General features: G+C 39.8%; 1 protein-coding gene across 1 annotated transcript; it reads right to left on the minus strand.

Moving 5' to 3' along the window:
• Nucleotides 1-1,914: 1,914 nt before the first annotated feature.
• Nucleotides 1,915-21,595, minus strand: LOC104848621 (gastrula zinc finger protein XlCGF52.1). The gene is made up of 3 exons (XM_010604665.3): nucleotides 21,402-21,595; nucleotides 3,844-3,957; nucleotides 1,915-3,577 (listed from the first exon to the last, which is right to left on the minus strand). The coding sequence occupies exons 1-3, from the start codon at nucleotides 21,559-21,561 to the stop codon at nucleotides 2,739-2,741; spliced, it is 1,113 nt and encodes a 370-aa protein (XP_010602967.2). The 5' UTR covers nucleotides 21,562-21,595; the 3' UTR covers nucleotides 1,915-2,738.
• Between the last annotated feature and the right edge of the window lie 831 nt (nucleotides 21,596-22,426).

Genomic DNA, 22,426 nt, shown 5'->3' on the forward strand with positions numbered 1-22,426 from the left:
GCCTATGACTCTTTCTATGTAGTTGGCAGTTATCCTGTAGATTGTAGAAGCAGCAACACCCAACCTCGGCACAGTTACTTAAATTTCCTTTTTACAGGATGGAACCCAATCTGGCTTACCTGATTTGTCCTATCTTCAGGAAAGGGTAGCATTCTCTGCCCATAGTCTCTGTTGCCAAATGCAACAGTTCTAAAGGAATTTTAATTTAACAGGTAGACTCTTGGAATCAACGAAGACATGTAAAGGACCTTTAGTTGATAAAGGCCGGAACACATCTCAATGGTAAGAATAGCATCACTCCACTGAAAAGTGGTGGGAAGAATCACATACAGCATATACTTTTCCTTTACACCTTGATACACTAGAGGATTCTTTTGTATATTGGGGATCCCTCCTGAGAATACTGTCCCGGAAGTTCCAGAGTGGACAGAACAGTCTTGCTAGATGTGACAGTGAAGGAGCACCCCTCCTACCATAGACAACAGGATGGCCACGTGTATTTCACTGCCTGCTTTACACATTCTCTTTTTCCTCAGAAGGGAATCTAATTAGGAAGAGATGAAGAAAGAACTAATTGTGTAAAGGGCAGTGACGATGAGACTCAGGAAGCCATTCTCAGGGCAGACAGCTGCCATCTAAATTTTTCTTTTTTTTGCACCCTGATTAGCACTGCGCCACTGAGCTACATCCCCAGACTGAATATTGGCTATTCTTAAGATTAACATTCATGTAGGGATAAATGAAAATCGAATATGCATAAATATATAAAAAGCACTTAAATGTTTAATGGTTAGCTCCATGTTCTATGCTCCAGCCTATTATGGAGAAGACTTTATTTGGAGGCCATTTTAATTGTTGTGTTTTTGTATTTCTTTTTGTACCAGGGATCGAACTCAGGACCTTGAGCCTGTAAGGCAGGCATAGTGCCACTGAAACCACTGAGCTAAATCCACCCTTTTTTTTTTTGTTTTTTGGTACCAGGGTTTGAATTTGGGACCTTGCACTTGTAAGGCAGATGGTGGCAGCACAGAGCTAAATGTCCGGTCCTATTTTAATTGTGATCTAGGACCTCATATCCCCAAAGTTTGAGGCCAGCCCGGCAACTTAGCCCTGACCTGGAGAGACCCTGTTTGAAAACAAAAAATAAAAAGACCGGAGATGTAGTTCAGTGTGAAGGCTATGGATTCAACCACCAGTACCAGAGAAAAATGCAGGCATTCAGCACGTGGAGCAAGGCAATGCACTCCATGCCACTAGCCCAGCGTTAGCACCAGCGTCCCTGCTAATGACTCGGCAACAAGTGAGAGTCCCTCTACACATGCCCCACAGATTGAATGCTTACTTTCCTTGGGCCACCGAAAATAAGCCTTCAAGGAAAACTAAATGAATACAAAGCAGAAATAGAATGAAACTCGTTTTTGCACTTGTAAGGCAGATGGTGGCAGCACAGAGCTAAATGTCCGGTCCTATTTTAATTGTGATCTAGGACCTCATATCCCCAAAGTTTGAGGCCAGCCCGGCAACTTAGCCCTGACCTGGAGAGACCCTGTTTGAAAACAAAAAATAAAAAGACCGGAGATGTAGTTCAGTGTGAAGGCTATGGATTCAACCACCAGTACCAGAGAAAAATGCAGGCATTCAGCACGTGGAGCAAGGCAATGCACTCCATGCCACTAGCCCAGCGTTAGCACCAGCGTCCCTGCTAATGACTCGGCAACAAGTGAGAGTCCCTCTACACATGCCCCACAGATTGAATGCTTACTTTCCTTGGGCCACCGAAAATAAGCCTTCAAGGAAAACTAAATGAATACAAAGCAGAAATAGAATGAAACTCGTTTATTAATCAAAATACCATACAAACAAAAATGGAGAGGACAATATCAGCATGGTCCAACTCTTTGAGTCAACAAGAACGAAAACGCCAACGGTGATAATAAAACAAAACATGAGGGACAATAAGCTCATCAATAAGAAAATTACCTCAAATTGATGGAGGGTGACCAAAACTAGACATAAAGTAAAACTCACTGTCATATGCTTTCATTTCTATCAACAAAGAAAACAAGTTACACTGTGCGACTATATATTGGAAGCCGGCCCACATGCTAATGTATTTCATTTAAGGGTCACAGTACGTATGTGATGGATACCTTCTGCTGTTCTTCTTGGTACCTGTGAGTTGACCTTCTGTCTCTTAAATTGTCTGCATGTCAAAAGTGGACCCCGTTAAAAAAGGTGAAATGATGCCCAAGTAAAGAGCCACAACCACACAGAAGCAGGTGGTGCTGTTGGGTGCTGGGGCAGGGGTCAAGCAACTTTGTGGTCACTAATGTTCAGGAAGCATTTCCGTGTTGCTCAAAGGAGCTCATGAGACTGAAGCAAGGTGAGCCGGTGCATTTCCGTCACAGGCCAGGTCTTTATTGGTGAAAATGATGCATAGCGACAGAGCAATTGGGAATGTCTATGTATGTCTCCATTTATATGGCTCTCAATTGTCCCTACATTGTGGCTGCCTGGCTGGTGACAAAAAGAACTTTCACTGCAATGCTTAAACAAGTTTTGCCAAGGCCAGCCGAGAAAATGAAATCAAGAACAGTGGCACTAGTAGGTGAGTACTCTAGAGTTTATATGTCTTGGCGGGTGGGTTTTACATGTAGCCAAATTGCAAAAGCTCTTGATGGAAATGAGAGCAAGTGAAACTGCCCTTGAAGGACAGTGCACTCCTGCAGAGCAGGCTCTTATGATTTCTCACTTCCTGTAGTATCCTTTTCCCTGGATGTATTATTACCAAGAAATTCTTCCCGAAAGTGAGCAGCTTGGTGGGAAGTAAGTTCTGTTTTTTTTATGAAGCCTTTGGAACAGAGGCTACACTTGTACGGCTTCTCCCCTGTGTGGTTTCTTCTATGTATCATCAGGTTTGACCTGTACCTATAGCTTTTCTGACAATATTCACAGATATATGGTCTCTCTCCAGTGTGTGTTCTCTGGTGCTGCAGGAGAGATGACCTCCGATTAAAGAAGTTTCCACAGGTCAGGCACTGATGCTTCTTTCCCTCACTGTGAATTTTCCTGTGCTCTGTCAGGCTGGACAAAAGTGTAAAGTTCTGCCTACACACAGGGCATTGATAGGATTGTATTTGAAGATGTTTTCTCTCATGCTCTATAAGGTGAGACAGCTGAGTGAATTGCATGCTGCACTGGGCGAACTGGAAGGGTCTCTCGTTTGTGTGACTATACTGGTGTGCATCAAGGTCTGCCCAGTGAAGGAACCCTTTCCCACATATGTGACAATTGTAACCTAGCTCTCCTGTTTGAGGGTTACAAGGAAGTAGTTTGTTACTGACAAACTGTTGCCCATACTGAGGGTAACAAGAATTTGTTGTGTTAGGCTTTTGCTGGTTGTCCCTAGGTTTCAGAGGCAACTTGTTTGAACTTGGGGATGCCCATACTAGATAGGGCATCTGGATAGTCACAGACTCTGTACCAACACTGGGTAGCTCTTCTGAGGATGTTTTCTGTGGAACCTCCAGATGTTCACAGTCGTTCGGTAAGTTATGACCATGCAGGGTATTCCTGTCTAAAGAAGGAAAAATTGTACTCAGTCTCTCCAGTTTTTCTGCTCTGATATATTTGCTTCCTTTTCCCTCTAAACCCAGGAGAAGAAATAAAAATTATAATTTTCATTGTGTATCTGGGAAAGCAGAGGCAGTGGAAATAAGAATCGTTGTACCCCAAGCCTAGGGAGATGTGGGGACACCCCAGTACCTTCCCACACCCTTTTCCTTGAGGTGGGCTGCATTTTTCTCTGCCTTCTTCCTGGGCACTCTGCAAACCATCACCTACCTCTGTTGGAGTCAGATGATTGTTCCAAGCTCGTGGAATCCCACACTTCCTCTGTGTACAGGTCCAGTCCACACTCCAGTGGACAGCTCCAGTCAGGCTGTGGTATTGCGCGTCCTGGCCATAGGGAAGATGGGAGGAAGAGAGTTGAAGTGAGCACAGAAAGGTTTGCCAGAGTTCAGGCTGCTTTCTTGGACATGCCCCTCTCTGTATGCTTCCTTCCCAGTCAGGTTTTCTTCCTTTGGAGTCCCTATCAAATGGTGTTGCTTCTTGTTCTTTTGTTTGTTTGTTTGTTTATCAAGAACAAAAGCCAAGTGAAGGAAAGAGTGCACTTTGTTCAATCCAAGGCTATTCTCTAAGCTGGGGAGAGGGAATTCAAACTCAGGGTAAAGTCAATGAACTGAAAACAGTTTCATGTGTATTTTCAGAATAGAATTATTCAGTTGAGTCAAAATTCAAAGTAAATCTTCTTAAAACATTGGCATAAGCAAGCTGAGAAACACTCTTTTATTCATTGCTGAAGGACAGAGACAGAGGAAGATGCAAAGCTGAGTGTTGGGAAATTGCTTATTACAATAATGCCCATGAGAACTACTCAGATGAAAAGGATTGCTGAAGTGAATTGGTCGGTATCCAGTTCAAACTATCACTGTGTGTTTGTTTCAGTTGACATCTACAGGAGGTCCTCTGAAAAATAACCCAAACAAATACCAAACTGTGCTTCAGAATCTCAATCTAGCAACAACTATATAAAATGTCTCCCACTGGCTCTCCCCCAGTGTATGAATACCCTCCTTCATGATTAGCCTCCTCTCATCTGTGCCCCTTTCTCTGTCTCCTCAATGCCAGTCAAATGTCCTGTTCTGCAATAGAATGTGGCTTAGAAAGGGGTTTTTCAGTAGCATTATTAAGATGGTACAAACAAAACTGGTTTGGCTAGCGTGATTCCAAAGGGAAATTTAAATTTCAGAGGTAGTGACATAGCTTAGTTTGCAGTTTCATGAGGGAAAGATCATGTGTTTCAGATTCAGAAAAATGAAACATTTCAAGTAATGTGCCACTTTAATTCACAGATTTCTTTATACTTGGATTTCAAAACTCAGGGCAATATCAGAGTAAATGAGGAACAGCTCAAATAAGCCTGGAAGCCACAGATCAAAGGGAAACAGCAATGATGGGAAAAGGGGAGCACAGAGAACTTAATGCATGTAGCCGCTACTTTCTAGATAACCGCACACCTTCTCTTTACACTCACCAATTTGTATTCCATACAACCCATGCAAGTTAAAGCCAGTAGCTACACCCCTTGGCCCACCCCTCCTTTTCTGGCCTCAGTTCCCATCCTCTATTCTTTTACCATGAACAAAATGCCACTGCTAATTTTGAGTGAATGCAACACTTACTGAACAGGTTTTCACTAGTCTCAGCAGTAATTCTACATGCTAAAGTGTCCAGGATAGATATGACTCCTATCACAAGTCAATGATCAAACCATGTGACGAGATGCAAAGCAGTTGAAGGTAAGCAGAAACTAGACCTCTAAGAAGTTGTGGTGGGAAAATATGTGAGCACAAGGGTTTGGAAGGACATGTGGTCATAATGTCAGAGAGTGCTTAATCAGCTGCTATTTTGGGAAGGGGTTGATTAGTTAAGCTTGAGATTCAGAAACCTCTACAGATTGTGAGCCAAATAACCTTGCTTCCTGTAACTTTGGGTGTCAAGTTTTTGTCTCAGCAACAAGAAAAGTAGTTAAGACAAGTTCCAAACAGAAATGCAGGACATAAAAATTCTACCAAAAATATGAGCGTTAGAAGTTTCCAGTGTAAGGACAGAAAGTCAGAAGTGGAAAGACAGCTGCTACTGAAGACCAGTGATCCAAAGATACCTCAAAAACAGCAAAAGAACATGGAAAATGGATTGAACTGTACTTCATGTGCAAAGAAAGACTAATCTAAGATTAATTGGAATTAGTGAAAAATCATAAGCAACACAAATGGCATAAATCCTGTTTACTGAAATAATAACAGAAAAGTTTGCAAATATAGGAAAAAATTAAACATACAGATAGTTAAGGCATACAGAACCCCAAATAGTCACAATAAAAAAGAGCCTCTGTACAACACACCAAGGTCAAAATCCCAGAAGTTCAACACAGGGACAGAAACTTAAAAGCTATTAGAGAATAGCAACAAATCACTATGAAGCAAAATGAACTAGAATTATAGCAGTCTTCACAATGCAAATATTAAAGGCCAGGAGAGCTCTGAGTGAAGTGTTACAGCCATAACTCTAAATAACTCACAACCCAGACTCGTATATCCTGATACACTATCTTTGAAAATTGATGAAGATATGATAAAGAGCACTCTTTATGATAAAGATGATAAAAAAATTCATGACCACCAACCAGCACTCAAAAGAATTCTCAAGGATATCCTAGAAAATGAAGTTAACAATGCCAAAAGGTCAATGGTATGGTGAGCAGTTAAGCAGAAGTGAAAGAAAGAGAATCAGCAAAAGGGACCATAAGGCAACAACAGTGTTATGGCTTGTATCTAGATCTCCCTCGAAAGCTTCATGTGTGCATAGGTGGGGCTTTGGGGAGTGACTGGATCATGTGTATGTGGTACTCAATCATGGATGTATGATACTGTATTAGTCTACTGATTGATTTAGCATAGTTCTGCGTGCAGATAATGGATTTACTGAAGAAGGAAGATCTACTCTGGTTGTGGGTGGCATAAACCAATAGGTTTATAGCCTGGATGGAATACAAAGGAATAAAAGAAGGAAGTCCCACTGCTTCCTGCTTGCTATGCCCTGAGCTCTTTGTCTTCTGCCATAACCCTCTGCCATGCTACCCTGCCTTGGAGCCAGCTGACTATAGACTGAAACTGAGACAGGAGATTAGGGCATGGCAAAAGCTGGCTGAGGAAGTAGGCATAACTTGTTAAATACAAGATCCTGGACACATGCACAACTCTCAAGAACTCAAGCAGATTCTCAATAGGATGCCCTAGACCTGACGTCCGCCTGAGGCATAGGATCTCAGCACCCCTCTCAAGACTCGAATGTAGAAGTTCTTGTGGGGTTTCCTTGAGATTTAGACAGTATAAATGCAAGGTAGTCATGAGGAGTGGGGCTATCATAACTTTCCATGATAGCCCACACTGCATAACTTTTATCTTTGCTTTCTGTCCTTCTATTTACTTGGTCCAAGCTCACTCTGCAAAGCCAGTTTCTCTCCCACTCTTCATTTTTGCTTTATTGAATGAACTTTGCCACATTTTTGTCTCGTTTTGTTTAATTCTTTGTGAAAAGAATGTGGAATGAAACTCTAGAAGAAGATGTGAGCAATCCAGACCCCAGCAATGTTTAGTTGGTAAGCCAGTTTTTAGAAACAAGCTGATAACAAAACCTCTACAAACAGTGAACCAAAATAAACCTTTGCTCTTTTAACTTGTGGGTGTGAGATATTCTGTATCAACAATGAGCAAAGTAACTAAGACAGCTTTTGGTATAAGGAATGAAGCTGTTGCTATGACTCTCCCTGGCCATGTGGTTCAGAAACCTTTGGAATGGGTTTGTGGAGGTGTTTGGAAAGGTTTTGAGATCAAGGCTTAAGAAGCAACCCTAGAATGTTGTAAGAATACCTCGATGAGAAATTCTGGTTAGAGCTCAGAAAACCAAAAAGCTCTAGAAATGCAGTCAGTAAAAATTAGGCTCAGTTGGTTTCAGGTGGGAAGAAAGACTCAATTGGTACCTGGTCTCCTGGCCATGCCAAACCAGCAGTCCAATTTATTTTTAATGCTTTGGCAGAAAATTTGTCTGAATTTTGCTCATGTCCAGAGATATTATGGAAGAATGAAAATAAGGGCAGTGGACTAACTAATCTGGGAAGAAATTTCAAGGCAGTGTAATGTTGAGGCTGTGGCATGGCTACTGTTAGGGGCTTTAGTTAACTGTATCTTAAGAATCAAGAGGCAGGATATACGATGTACAGGTGCAAATTCCCTATGATAAATGTTATCATTATGTATATCTGAAATGTACCAATAGATGTTTTGCTTTAAAAAAAAGAATCAAGAGCGAATGACCCATTGGAAAAGTTTTTAGTTTGGCTAGAAAGGAAAATCTGTTGAATTTACTGCTTGCAATGATGGATCAGAGGAGAACTTGGTTGCTAAAAAAATTAGCATTAGAAAGCCAAGTACAGCCAGGCCTGGTGGTTCGCACCTGTAATCTCAGCACTTGGGAGGCTGAGGCAGGAGGATTGCCATGTGTTTGAGGCCAGCCTGGACTACATAGCGAGTTCAAAGCCAGTCTGAGCTGCATATTGAGACTGTTTCCAAAAAAAATACCTTACCCTTTGCAGCCTCAAAATTGCAAACATGAAAGACTTTGCTTTGAGAAGAGAGCTCCAGGGAAACATGATCCAGAGTGGTGGCAGCCTAGAGAATTTGGTTCTCAAAACTGAGTTCATACAACTCAACAATCCAGGCAGTTGACTCTTACATCCAAGAGAGAAGGAACCCTACCTACTGCTGTAGTTGATGGCAAACACTGGTGTCATCCACATGGAGCTGGTTTTAGGTGCATTGTGGGTCAGGAAGGCTTTCACTCAGATTTCAGAAGAAAGCCTGGGAGGCCTGGCACTGTGCCTGTGAGAGCATTATGTAAAGCTATGAATATAAAGGCAAAAATTCAGTGGAGATTCCCTAAGTTTGGAGAAGCCAGCATGGTGGATTTTGGTCTTGCTTTGTTCCCATTCCTGGACATAAAAGATCAGATAGACATCAACACAACTATAGTGAGTGACCTCAACCCCACTGTTACAAAAAGATAAATCTAACCAAAAAATCAGCAAAGAAATCCCTGCATTGAACAAAACCCCAAACAAATGTACTTAATAGCTATCTTAGAGCATTATAGCTAACAACAACAAGAAGAGACACATTTTTCTCAGCAGCACCTGGAACTTTCTCCAAAGTAGACCATATCCAATAAAGCAAACTTAAGTAAACGCCAAAGAACCGACATTATACCGTGCATATTAGGACAATAGTAATCAATGGCAAAAGAAAACACAGAAATTACGCACACCCTTGGAAATTAAACAATAGACTCTTGAATAATCAAAAGGTTACAGAAGAAATCAAGGAAGGAACAAGACACTTCCTAGAACTAAACAATAATTGCAGTACAACATACCAGAAGTTATGGGACACAGTGAAAACAGTCTTAAGATGTACATTTATAGCTGTGAATGCTCACATTAAAAAAAAAGAAAACCAAAGGGGCGGAAAAACAGAGTGAGTCCAAATAGATAACCGGTGTACCTCAAAGTCTTAAAAAAAAATCCAAACCCAAAGCTAGTACAACACAGGAAACTATAAAGATCAGAGCAAAAAAAATGGAATAGAGACTAAAATCCCGTACAAAGAATCAGTGTAATGAATAACTGGTTCTTTAAACAATAAACAAACTACAAAAACCCCTATCCAATCTTATCTAAAAAAGGAAAGAAAAGACCCAATTCAATGCAATTATAAATGAAAAAGGTGAAATCACAACAGACACTACTGAACTCCAAAAGATTATTAGCAAAAATAAAATTCTTTATAAACTGTTCACCGATAGACCAGTGAATCTAGAAGAAAAGAATAATGTTGTGGCTTGTATCTAGATGTCTTCCCAAAGCATCATGCTCTCATAGGCAAGGCTCTTTAGAGATGCCTGGATCGACGGTGTGTGATATTGGGATTAAGGATGTGTGATAACTAAATAGGTTTATCATAGTTCTGGATAATGGAAGTATCGCTCTGGGTGTGGGTGGCACCAATCAATAGGCTTATGGCCTGGGTGGAAGTAGGTTGCTGCTGCTACTTCTGCTTGGGTGCCTTCTGCCTGCTACAGTATGGACTGTTTCTCTTCTGTGATGTCAACCCTGCCTTGGACCCAGCCAACTATGAAATGAAGCCTCTACAAACTGTGAGCCAAATAAACCTTTCTTCCTTAACTTTTAGGGGTTGAGTATTTTGTCTCAGTGACAAGAAAAGTACCTAAAACAGATATATTCCTAGATAAATATGAATAACAAAATATATAAGATATAAGATATACTAAGAAGATATAAAAACCCTGAATAATCCAATAACAAGCAATAAAATTAAACCAGTAATAAAAAAGGAAAGCACAGGACCAGATGGATTCACTGATGAATTCTACAAGAACTTCCAGAAAGATCTCACATCAGTACTCCTTAAGTGCTCTGATAGAAAACTGAAAGGGAAGCAGTACTCCCAAAATCATTCCTGGAAGGTAGCATTATATTGATTCTAAAATGAATTGAAGATCCAACCAAAAAAAGAGAACTACAAGTGAATCTCTTTAATGAATAAAGATGCAAAAATCCCCAGCAAGGTACTGGCAAATTGAATGCAACAAATCATCAAAAAGATCATACATCATGATTAAGTAGGCTTCATCCCAGGGATGCAAAGATAGTTCAACTTACATACATCAATAAATGCAATACCTCACATAAACTGAAGCAAGAACAAAAAGCACATGATCATCTCAATAGACACAGAAAAGGCCTTTGACAAAATCCATTATCAATTCATGACAAAAACACTGAAGGTAATAGATATAGAAGGACTTCATCTCAATCCAATAAAGCCATTTATGATAAACCTAGTGGCAACATATTAAATGTGAAAAAAAAACAGAAGTTTTCCCTCTAAAATCAGACACAAGACAAGGATGTCCAATATCAGTCTTTCTGTTCGATATAGTTATTGAAACATTAGCAAGTGCAAGAGACTGAAATAAAAAGATATGTACAGGAAAGGAAGAAGTCAAATTAGCATAATTTCCAGATGCCATTATCCTATACATAGAAGACTGAAAAATTCCACCAAAAGACTCTTAGAATTAGTAACCAAATTCAGTAATACAGTGGTATACAAAATCAGTACACAAAACCAATAGTGTTCCTGTACACCAATAATACACTCAGCAAGAAAGAAATTAGGAAATTGCTACCACAGTAAGTTGCATCAAAAATTAAATAATTAAAAATTATCGTAAGGAAGTGAAATAGGTGTGCAATAAAAATACAATATGTTGAAAAAGAAGATCAAAGAGGACATCAGAAAACGGAAAGATTTCCCCTTTTCCTGAATAGACAGAATCAATATTGTTAAAATGGGCATACTTCCAAAACTGATATACAGATTTAATACAATTCCAATCAAAATACCAATAGCATTTTTCACAGAACTAGAGAAAACAATCCTAAAATTCACATGAAACCAGGAAAAGACCTAGAAGAGCACAGGTAATCCTGGACAACAAGAGGAAAGCAGGAAGTATCACAATCCCTGATTTCAGATATACTACAAAGTTATAATGACCAAAAGAGTATGTTAATGGCAAAACAACAACCAACCAACCAACCAACCAACAAAAAACAGACGTGGATCTTCTAGATATCTTCTTGAAAGAGCTGAAGGCATATTACATTAATACATGTTCATAGCAGCACAATTCACAAAGTTAAATCTTGGAAGCAGACTATGTGCCCATCAGTAGATGAATGGATAAAGAAAATGCGATAACAGTGGAGGACTGATTGACATAAGGAAAGATAAATTTGCTTCTTTTCTAGCAGAATGGATGCACCTAGAGACCATAATGTTAAGTGAAATAAATCAGACAAACAAGCATAAATATTGCATGGTTTCTCGTATATTAGAAACCCAAGATTTAAATAGAGCAAAATATAAGTTAGATTATCAAATAGGGATATAGATTTGCAAGTGGAAAGGGAATCAAGAGATGGAGGGAGAGGAGAAGGAGGAGAGGAGAAGGGGATTTTAAAAAGACCTGAGATATGTTACATGCACATACCAACTCCTCATGAGGAACTGGATCACTGTGTATTACAAATATGTACTAATAAAAAATAAAAATTGGGTTATAGGAAAAAATGTCAGAATAGCAAGGGCCAACAATGCAGCTTCTCCAGGTCAGTGTCTAGAGTCTGAAAAACAGAAGTTTAGAGAATGATCAGAGTAACAGGATGTTACCCGGGAACCAAGAAGGAATGGACAAAAATAGAGTTAATTAATAGAGAAGAAATAAAAGAATGAGGGTACCCCTTGCAAACTGTATTGTCAGAGAGTGGCTGGCTAGCCACCAGCTGGGAGACAAAATGAAAGTACAAATTTTCACTTACCGAAACAGAGACCCTCATTAGAACTGAGAGGACCCGCGGTGGTTGGAATACCCAAGGGTACATGGACTACTGCTTCCAGAGCCCTTCTGCAATCAACAGTGGGTAAGCAATCCTGTACAGCACCTGCCACCACAATCACGGAGGGGGAGCTGACAGGGACTCCGTCACAGTGAAGTCTCAGTGCTGCAGTCTGGGTCCCAGAGCTGCCCCTTGGCTCCAGGTCATGCTCATGCTGTCAGGTCCCCAGAGTGGGTGGGTGAAAGACAGCCACGGGAGACACCCCGCAATCAGAAAACAGGCTGTGAGGACTCCTGCTGAGCGGCTGGGACTCATGAGCATGGACTCAGCTCCTATGGTCTGAGGCCAGGCTCAACCCAAGTTACACAGGAATGGAAGCTCACACTGGCACCTGTTCTCACTGGGCGCAGAGGTTTGCGCCCAGCACTGTTCTGGGCGCAGACTGCCACCACAGACTTCCAGTGTAAGCAGAGATACATCCTGGCTTGAACTCTACTCCTTAATCCTAGGCTGAGGAAAAGAGCCACAGAACCAATGCAACAGGATGTTTTATTTTATTTTTTTAAGTTATTGTACTATTTTTTAATTTTTAAAATTTTAATTTTTTCTCCTTCCACTGTTTTCCTCTTCTTGTTTATCCCTTCTAATTTTATGCCATCATTTTCGCTTTGTTTTTCGTTTATGAGCGTGTCTGAGTGTGTGTGCTTCTCTTCCTCTTGTCTTTCTCTCCCAATATTGTTTATAGAAAGTAAGGGAATTCTCCCTTGCCCCTTTACATCCCTCCTACTTTTATCCATATCTTTTCACCTGACTTCTTTCTCCTGACTCTTATTCCTTCTCAAAATTTCTTTTCTTTCTTCTCCCCTTTTTATCTCCCCTTAACTTTCTCTCTAATATTTATATCAGTCATAGAATCTTTTCCCATCCTCATTTCTCACTACCAATTCTGCTCCCAATTTTATGTTATCATCAACTTAATATATAAGCTACCTTTACCATCACTAGGACCCTGTGCCCCCTTCCTGTTTCGTGGTTCCCATACCACATAGCAGAGGACTTTTAAAAAAACTGTTTTTCCTCTTTCCCCCCTCAGGCATTTCCCAGTCCCCAACCACCTGGGCTTTAGATAGATAACTGAGTCTATAAATATCACTGTTGAATGCTGTTTTTCATCATTAGCGGAGACAAAGCCATCACATTTAGCACATATTATGTGAGGGTCAATACTTGGGTTCTTATTATGCTTTTACTATAAATGAAGACTTCTTTTGTAGGTTAAAGGAAGACCCAAAATACGGTCTCATTGTATGTTATTTCTCAACTAGGCCTGATAGACACCACTGTAACAGATTAGCCTGTTACCAATGTAGCTGATTTAACTGCATAGGAATAATCTTGACTCCATGGACAATTTCTTGGCAGTGAATCTGTCTGTCAATTCCACCATCACACTCAGGGAGGACAGCAAGAGTTCCGAACCCAGGAACTAGGATAAGATCAGACTCTGCAAGGGTGCCTACAACCTGGTGGTGGGAAGTCCTGAGTGTGAGTTAGCATTAGCATTGCAGTGGAAGATCAGAGGAGATACTGAGGTGTGAGCACTGAGACTCTCTGGAAATGAAGCTACTTAAGAATCACATATGCAATGTCTCATTGGGATATTTAATCTGGGTACCCATCAGATATCCTATAGGTTTAAATTTTTGTATGTTTCTTGATTTATTTAGTAACATGGACTTACGTTCTTTTATTGTTCCCTGTGTGTATTAAGTTGTTACTTTTGTGTATTTGCTCTCTCAATGATTTAGGAGGTGTTTAGGTTCTCTCCCTTACCTCAACTCCCTATCTAGTCTTCTTCTCAAACCTCTGAAACAGTACTATTAACATATTTCTTCTTTTTTTTCTGTACTGGGAATCGAACTCAGCGCCTTGAGCTTTCGGGGCAGGCACAGCACCACTGAGGTACACCCCCAGTCCCATTCACACATTTCCTTACTCTTTTTTAAACATATAAACTCTTCCCAAGTTTTACAATTTCCCCATACTTAGCTCAACCCCAGGCACTCCTATCATCTCTAGTATTAACCCTCGAACATCATCTTGAGCCTCTGCCTCTTCCATATCTTACCTAGTTTATTGCCCCCTTATGAGCAGGTTCTGGCAATCATGTAGGTTTCTTAAAGCAGAAAGTAAGCCTCATTTCTCACATATCTCATCCTTGACCCCACAAATATCCTCTGAAAAGCATCAATACTAACCCTTTAACTCACCAAAAAGTACTGCAATAGAATTAGATCCCACATCAACCTTTTATTCTCATTTACCCCTATCCCCCCTTGAAACTCTGTAGTTAGTGTCTAATACTCCTCATCCAACCAGCTCCCATTCTCCTCACCCTACCTCACCTACTTCACTGTAGAACAATCACAAATGATAAACCGTCATAGTGTGCATAAAGGATAGACAAAGGGAGAAGTTTAACTACAATGTCTATCACACAGAAGTGTTGTAAGATTGAATATGTGGATGTCATTATAACCAGATATATTTTGTTGACAAGGCATAGGGACAGAGTGAAAATTACTTAAGTAACAGAAGGCTAGCATTGGACATAAAAAAACTGAAAATTGTTCATGGAGAGGTAGCATCCTACTACAAATCTCCATATAAGCCACAAAGTTCCCTCACTTCTTTAGTCCTCTACTTGTAGTACATCCAGAAAAGAGTAGGGGAAAAAGAAGGGGATATATATAAAACAAAGCCACAGATACACATAGAAGCATGGGGAAGCAAGGAAATAAAAAGGCCCCAAATTCTCCTAACTCCCCCAAGGTAGAGCAAGGGGCCACATTTTGAGAAGAAAACAAACAGCAGGTAGCAGAAATCTATAAAAAGTTCATAGAAGGGATGAAAAAATCGATGAATTAAAAAAGGAAATGAAGCAAAAGTTCACAGCAATTGCACTCTATATGCTCACATCCTTGAGCATAGGGACTTAATAGATATATACAGAGTATTCCATCCCTCTACAATAGAGTATACATATGTTCTTTTCAGCAGTACATAGTACTTTCTCCAAAATAAATTACATACTTGTCCACAGAGCCAGTTTAAATAAATATAAAAGAACTAAAATTACCTTATGCATACTAACAGACCACTGTGCAATGAAAATAGAAATAAATGACAGAAGAAATTTTGGAAAAGGCAAACGCTCCTGGAAAATTAAAAAACGTACACCCGAATAACCAATGGGTCACAGAAGAAATCAAAGAAGAAATTAAAAAATTTCTGGAAGTTTAATCTCAATGACCATATAAGTCCATGAAACTTCTGAAACACTATCAAAGCAGGTCTTAGAGGAAAATTCATCACAATCAATGCTCACCTTAGGAAACCAGTGCAAGCGCAAAATAAATAACCTTATGAGAATTCTTAAGGTATTTGAGAAACAACAACAAACCATCCCCAAATCAAAATTAAGGGTGGATATTAAAGATGAGAGCGGAAAATAATGAAATTGAGACTTAAAAAACAGTAAAAAAAAATCAACAGATTGAAGAGATGGTTCTTTGAAAGAATGAATAAAATAGAGAATCCCTTACCAGACTCACCAAGAGGGAGAAAAGACTCAGTGCAATTAGAAATGAAAATGTTCAAATCACAACAGACACTGTTGAAATCCAGAAGATAGTACTTTGAAAAATTATATTCCAACAAATTATCAAATTTTGAAGAGACAGATCTGTAGACACATACAAACTACCAAAATGAATCCAAGAAGATATAAATATGCTTAAAAATCCAATAACCAGCAATAAAAATTGACACAACAATAAAGACTCTACCAACTAAAACAGGCCCCGGACTTGACGGATTCACTGTTGAATTCTACAAAACCTTTAAGGATATTATTTCACCAATACTCCTCAAGCTCTTCAAAGACATTAAAAGGGATGGAGTACTCCCAAATTCATTTATGGAAGTCAATATGACCCTGATTCCCAAACTGGATAAAGACTCAAATAAAAAAGAAAATTATAGCCTAGTCTTTTTAACAAATATAGATGCAAACATCCCAAATAAGACAGTAGCATACAGAATGCAAGACATTATCAAAAAGATCATACATTATGATCAAGTAAGTTTCATCCCAGAGATGCAAGGATGGGTCAACATATATAAGTCAATATATATACTTCAACATATAAACAGGCACAAGATAAAAACATATGATCATATCAATAGACACAGAAAAGACCTTTGACAAAATCCAGCACTGTTTCATGATGAAAACCCTGAAGAAAACAGGCATAGAATGACTGTACCTGAATATGAGAAAGGCTGTTAATGACAAACCAATATACAACCTTGTATTAAATAGGGAAAACTAAAAGCATTCTCCCTAAAATCAGGAACAAGACAAGAATGTCCATTCTCATCTTGTCTACTCAACATAGTAATTGAAACAGCCAGGGCAATCAGGCAAGAGAAAGAAATAAAAGGGATATACGGAGAAAGAGAATATATCAAATTATCATTGTTTGCATATGACATGATACTCTACACAGAAGACCCAAAGACTTCCACCTAAAATCTCAGCATTAATAACCAACTTCAGAACTGTAGCAGGATACAAAGTCAGCACACAAAAATCATTAGTATTTGTGTACAATAATGAACTTGACGAGAAGGAAATTACAAAACAATACCATAAACAGTAGCTTCAAGAAAAATGAAATACCTAGGAATTAACCTAACCACAGAAATTAAAGACCTCTACAAAAAACTACAAAACTTTGAAGAAGGAAATTGAAGAGGACCTCAGAAAATGGAAATATACTCTCTGCTCCTGGATAGGCAGAACCAATATTGTTGACATGGCCATACTCCCCAAACTGTTACACAGATTCAATGCAGTCCCAATCAAAATTTCAACAGCATGCTTTACAGAAGTAGAGAAATCAATTCTAAATTTTATATTCAACAAGAAGAGATCCAGAATAGCAAAAGCAGTTTTGGACAACAAGAACAAAGCAGAAGGCATAGCAATACCTGACTTCAAACTATAATACAAAGCAATAGTGGTAAAAACAGCATGATACTGGAACAAAAACAGATATGTGAATCAATGGAACACAACCAAGGATAGAGAAACCTCCCCAGACACATCAACTGATCATTGTCAATGAGGCTAAAAACATACGTTGGAAGAAAGCCTATTCAATAAGTGGTGCTGGAAAAACTGGTTATCTGCTTGCAGAAGATTGAAACTAGACCCTTATCTCTCACATATACTAAATTAAAATCAAATGGATCAATGATGTGAAGGGAGTAGTGGCACATGCCTGTAATCCCAGCACTCAGGGGGCTGAGGCAAGAGGATCGCTGTGAGTTTGAGACCAGCATGGGCTACATAGTGAGTTCTAGGTCAGTCTCAACTACATAGTGAGACCCTGTCTCAAAAAAAAAAAAAAAACCCAAAGCAAAAACCAAATGGATTCAATGATCTAAATGTTACAACAGAAACACTAAACCTACTGAGAGATAAAATAAGTAAAACCCTTGAAGATGTAAGTGTGCGGAAGGCTTTTCTAAACGGAATCTCTATCACACAAGAAACAGCAGCAAGAATCAACAAATGGTATCCTATCAGACTAAAGAGCTTCTGTTCAGGAAAAGAATCAGTCAGTAGGGTGAAGAGACAACCTACAAAATGGGAAGAAAATCTGCCAGCTATTACTCTGACAGAGGGCCAAGATCTAGAATATACAAAGAACTAAAAAAAAAAAAAAAAACACCTAAAATTAAAAACCCAGTCAAGAAATTAGGAAGAGAAATGAACAGATACTTCGCAGAGGAAGAAACACAAATGATAAATACATGAAATGAAAAAATGTTCAAAATCTCTGGCCCTTAGATAAAAGCAAAGTAATGCAATGCTAAAATTACATCTCACTCTGGAAAAAATGGCAATCATTAAAAAATCGAACAATAACAAATGCTGGCATGGCCGTGGTGAAAAGGAACCCTCTTTTATGGTTTGCGAGAATGTAAACTAGTATAACCATTATGGAAATCAGAACGCAGACTTCTGAAAGAAATGACATTAGAAATTCCATATGACCCAGCCATCCCCTTTCTAAGTATCTTCCCCAAAGAGGTTAAGTTATCATAATACAGCGATACATGCACACCAATGTTTATAGCACCACAATTCGTAACAGCTAAATCTTGGAAGTAGCTTGTATACACATCAGCAGACAATTGGATAAAGAAAATGTGGTATCTATATACAATGGAATACTATTCAGCTATAAAGAATGGCAAACTTGACAAACTTGTAGGAAAATAGATGCACTTGGAAAATATAATGTTGAGTTAAAAAACCATGCACACAAGCTTAAATAACGTATGGTATCTCTCATCTGAGTGAGACAAAGTACAAACAGAACATGACAAAGATGAATGGAAGAGGACAAGGGGATAGATCTCTTGCAATAGGGAAGTGGTCTGAGGGAACAAGGTCAAGGGGTGAGGAGAAGGTAAAGGGGAAATGAGTAGAATAAAGATAATCCATGGAGAGGAACCAAATTACCACAATTAACGTAAATATTATTTGCCAAAACATGAGGGAAGATTAGTAATACTGTATCAAGAATGTAAAATGGGGTACGGGAACTGGAGGAGGAGGTTGGGAGGGGGAGGGAAAAGAAAAGGGATTTTAAAAAGAAGCAAGCTGTAATATGTACATGTAACAATTCCCCAAGATGACTGCAAACGACATTAATTGCAAATGGGAAAAAATAAAATGAAAAAAATTAAATGGAAAATAGCCAACTCCCCCAACTTTAACTCTCCATGGAAAATAAATTTTCAGGTTCATTGTGCTAATTTGTGAACTCCATGTTTATAAAAGCATGCTGTGCTCTGCATTTTTTAAGATGAGTATTTCTGTTAGTTCCAACTGTAGATCTTCTGGCAGTATTGCAAAAGCTAGTATGTACAAGGGTCTGGTTGAACTCAGATGAAGAAACAATCATGCTCATACCTCCTGTGGGCAAATTCCTATTGCTGGACACAAATTCTGCGCAGACGGCCGAGCATTCAGCTCAGCTCCTTCTCCCTCCCAGTCAGCTGCTTTCACTGGCCACATTTATTCCCCATTCTCCCATTTGATAGACTTACGTATCTAGTACATTTTTCAAACTTTGCAACTTGTGCTTTCTTAGTTTCCAACACTTTCATTAATATTTTATCCTTAATACTCCCTACAATTTATTTCTAGTCTACTTGCAGCTCCTTCAGCTAAGAAAATGAGAATCGTGTCTTTATATTGTAACCACATACTGTGATTTCTGACCTTTTTGATTATCCTTTCTTTGAAGCTCAGCTTATTATTTCAAAAAAGTTCCCATCTACCAAATTGTGAGATGTGGGAAATGTTATAATTGAACTGTGCATAAGAAATATGGGTGAATGTTTAAATAAAAAATATTATGAGGGCTAGGAATTTAGCTCATTGGTTCCACTGCCTGCCTCACAAGTGCAAGGTCCTGAGTTCAATATCTAGTACCAAAAAAATTATGAAAGTCAGGTGATGGTTCAGGCCTGTAATTCCAGCGCTAGTAAGGTGGAGGCAGGAAGGTCACCATAAGTTTGCAAACAGCCTCAAGTTCAGGCAGCAATATAAGTATACCCACATTTATACCAGCACAGTTTATAATAGCTAAATTTTGGAAACAACTCAAATGTTCATCAAACAATGAATAGATAAAAAGAATGTGCTTTTTATATATACTGGAGTACTATTCAGCCATAAACAATGATAAACTTGAGACATTTCTAGGTAAGTGGATGCACCTTGAGGCAATACTTTCTTCTTCTTGTTGTTCTTTGAGACAGGGTCTCACTTTGTAGTTCAGGCTGCCCCTGAACACAATATGTATCCCAGACAAGCCTTGAATTTGCAGTGATCCTCCTGCCTCAGCTTCCTGAATACTGGGATCATAAGTGTGTGCCACCATGCCTGACATGAGGCAGAACTCTTAAGTGAAATTGCACACACATGAGGAAATATCACATTGGCTCTCTAATGTGAAAAACTGAAAGTGTAAATGGCCAAAATGAATAAAAGATATTGTGAAATCAGAAGAAATTATTCACATGGAAAAAGGAGGGAGGGGGAAAGGAAGAAAAGGAAAAGTGAGAATAGCTACTGAAAGTGTAAATGGCCAAAATGAATAAAAGATATTGTGAAATCAGAAGAAATTATTCACATGGAAAAAGGAGGGAGGGGGAAAGGAAGAAAAGGAAAAGAATGAGAATAGCAAGATGAAAGAGAAATGAATAAATAAATAAATATAAAGATATTTGTAAATACGGAGGAGAAGAGAGGCTGAAGGGAGGGGAGGGAAGTGAGGAATAAAAGGAATTTGTACAGGTGCAAATTCCCTATGATGAATGTGATCATTATATACATATCTAAATTGTCCCGCAGTGAGATCAGGGCCAGCTTGAACTACATCAAGACCTTTTCTCAAAATGCACACATAAACACACACAAAGAAGACAGACTGCCACTAATCGTCACCAAAAATACTCCTTATTTCTAATCCACTTATCTCATCATTCCTTCCACTTTACGAGGCACTTCTGGAAACCCACTTTCAAAAGTGCCTTCCTGCACCTGGACTACTTTCTCCTAGAACTTCCCCTGACCTGTCTCAGGCCATGCTTCTCTACCTTCCGTGTGGGCAGCAGTCACATGGGGAGCTTGTTGAACACAGCCCAGGTGATGCTGACATTGTTCAGAAACACTGTTCCAGTAGAGATTTCATGGAACAGATATGTCCCCTATGCTGTGGAAGGGACTGAATCCTCTTAAAGAATCTGAAGAGAGCATGTTACTAAAGGATTTTTAAAAAGCCACTGTGGCCATGTGGAGAAACAACCATATGGACCAGAATTTGCTGGACAAATGAGGCCTCATCCACATTATCCAAACTCCCATTCTTTTCCCACATAACATTTTTAGTCAAAGGCCTCAAAGCAGAGTCATGATGTTCACCGTTTCCAAATGCCATTCCCACAAAAGTGAGAAACTGTTCCCAGAGATATATTTCTTCCTCCTCCTTAATCTCTCTCCCTCTTTGCTCTGCTCTCCTCCTCCTCCTTTGCCTCTCTATGTCAATGCCCCACTTACACAGTGGTGTCTGAGTTGCCAAACAAACCCCTGACCTTGAGCAACCTTGAGCTCTCACACAGAAACAAAAGAACAGGGAGAAGATGCTCTACTTACCGGGGTCCGGAAAGGTTAGAGATTTGTCAGCCTCACCACAGTTCAGCTCCAGCGGGCCCGCCTGTGGATTCCAGGGTCCTGGTACTGGGGACTCCTGGACTTGTCCAATTAACAGCAGTGCAGGTGGCTCCGGGCTAATTGCTGGTAGTGGTGATACCATTCCAAATGGCGACAGTTCCTTGAAGAGTACTTCAGCCATGTCAAACTTGGGAAAACACCATAACCAATTGGTCCCTCTCCAGACCCACTGGACATACAGCTAGAATTTTCTCACTCAGAAGTAACAAGCAGTACAAAGAAAGCCCTGCAGGCCAGGGATTTAGCTCAGGAGTTCCACTGCCTGCCTTACAAGTGCAAGGTCCCAAGTTTGATCCCTGGTACAAAAAAAAAAAAAGAGGAGCCAGAGCCATGTATATACTTTTAAATGTTTCAGTGGCCACATGAAACAGTGCATGAGAAGAAACACAACAGGTCAACTAAATAGGATGTCATGTTGATTTCAGTACAGCCCAACCATCAGGATCTCAACATATTATTAGTACAATTACTGCTGAGATAATCCACCTATCGTTCCCATAATACCAAGTCTTCTGCATGTGGCAGATGTTTTCCATTCAACACAGGTCTGAATTAGCACTGGCCACATTTCAAATGCTCAAGTTCCACCCATGGCTAGTGGCTCCTGTACTGTACAGGGCATGCAAAAAGAGAGAGAAAAGAAGGGAACGCACTAGGCCAAGCTCCTCTAGGGAGCCAGGGATGATGGGGAGACTGCTGTTCAGGCTTCTGTCAGGAAGACTGGTGACTTGCCTGGAACTCACCGGCTCCTGCCAAACCCACCCACAGCACACTCAGGGTCCTGAATCTCCAAGTGGAAGCACTTGCTCCCCCCTTCCACATATTGCCCTCTGCTCAGCCTGCCCTTCCTGAGGAGGCTTTGCACAGTGGTTGCTCTAAACAAGGGGCAGTGCCAAAGCCCCCAAACCCTGGGGAAGTGGCAGTTCTGGACATGCTGCCTTGTGGTG

The sequence above is a fragment of the Fukomys damarensis genome, unplaced genomic scaffold, assembly GCF_012274545.1.
Source record: "Fukomys damarensis isolate Sample0158 unplaced genomic scaffold, DMR_v1.0_HiC HiC_scaffold_39, whole genome shotgun sequence".
Classification (NCBI taxonomy): domain Eukaryota; kingdom Metazoa; phylum Chordata; class Mammalia; order Rodentia; family Bathyergidae; genus Fukomys; species Fukomys damarensis.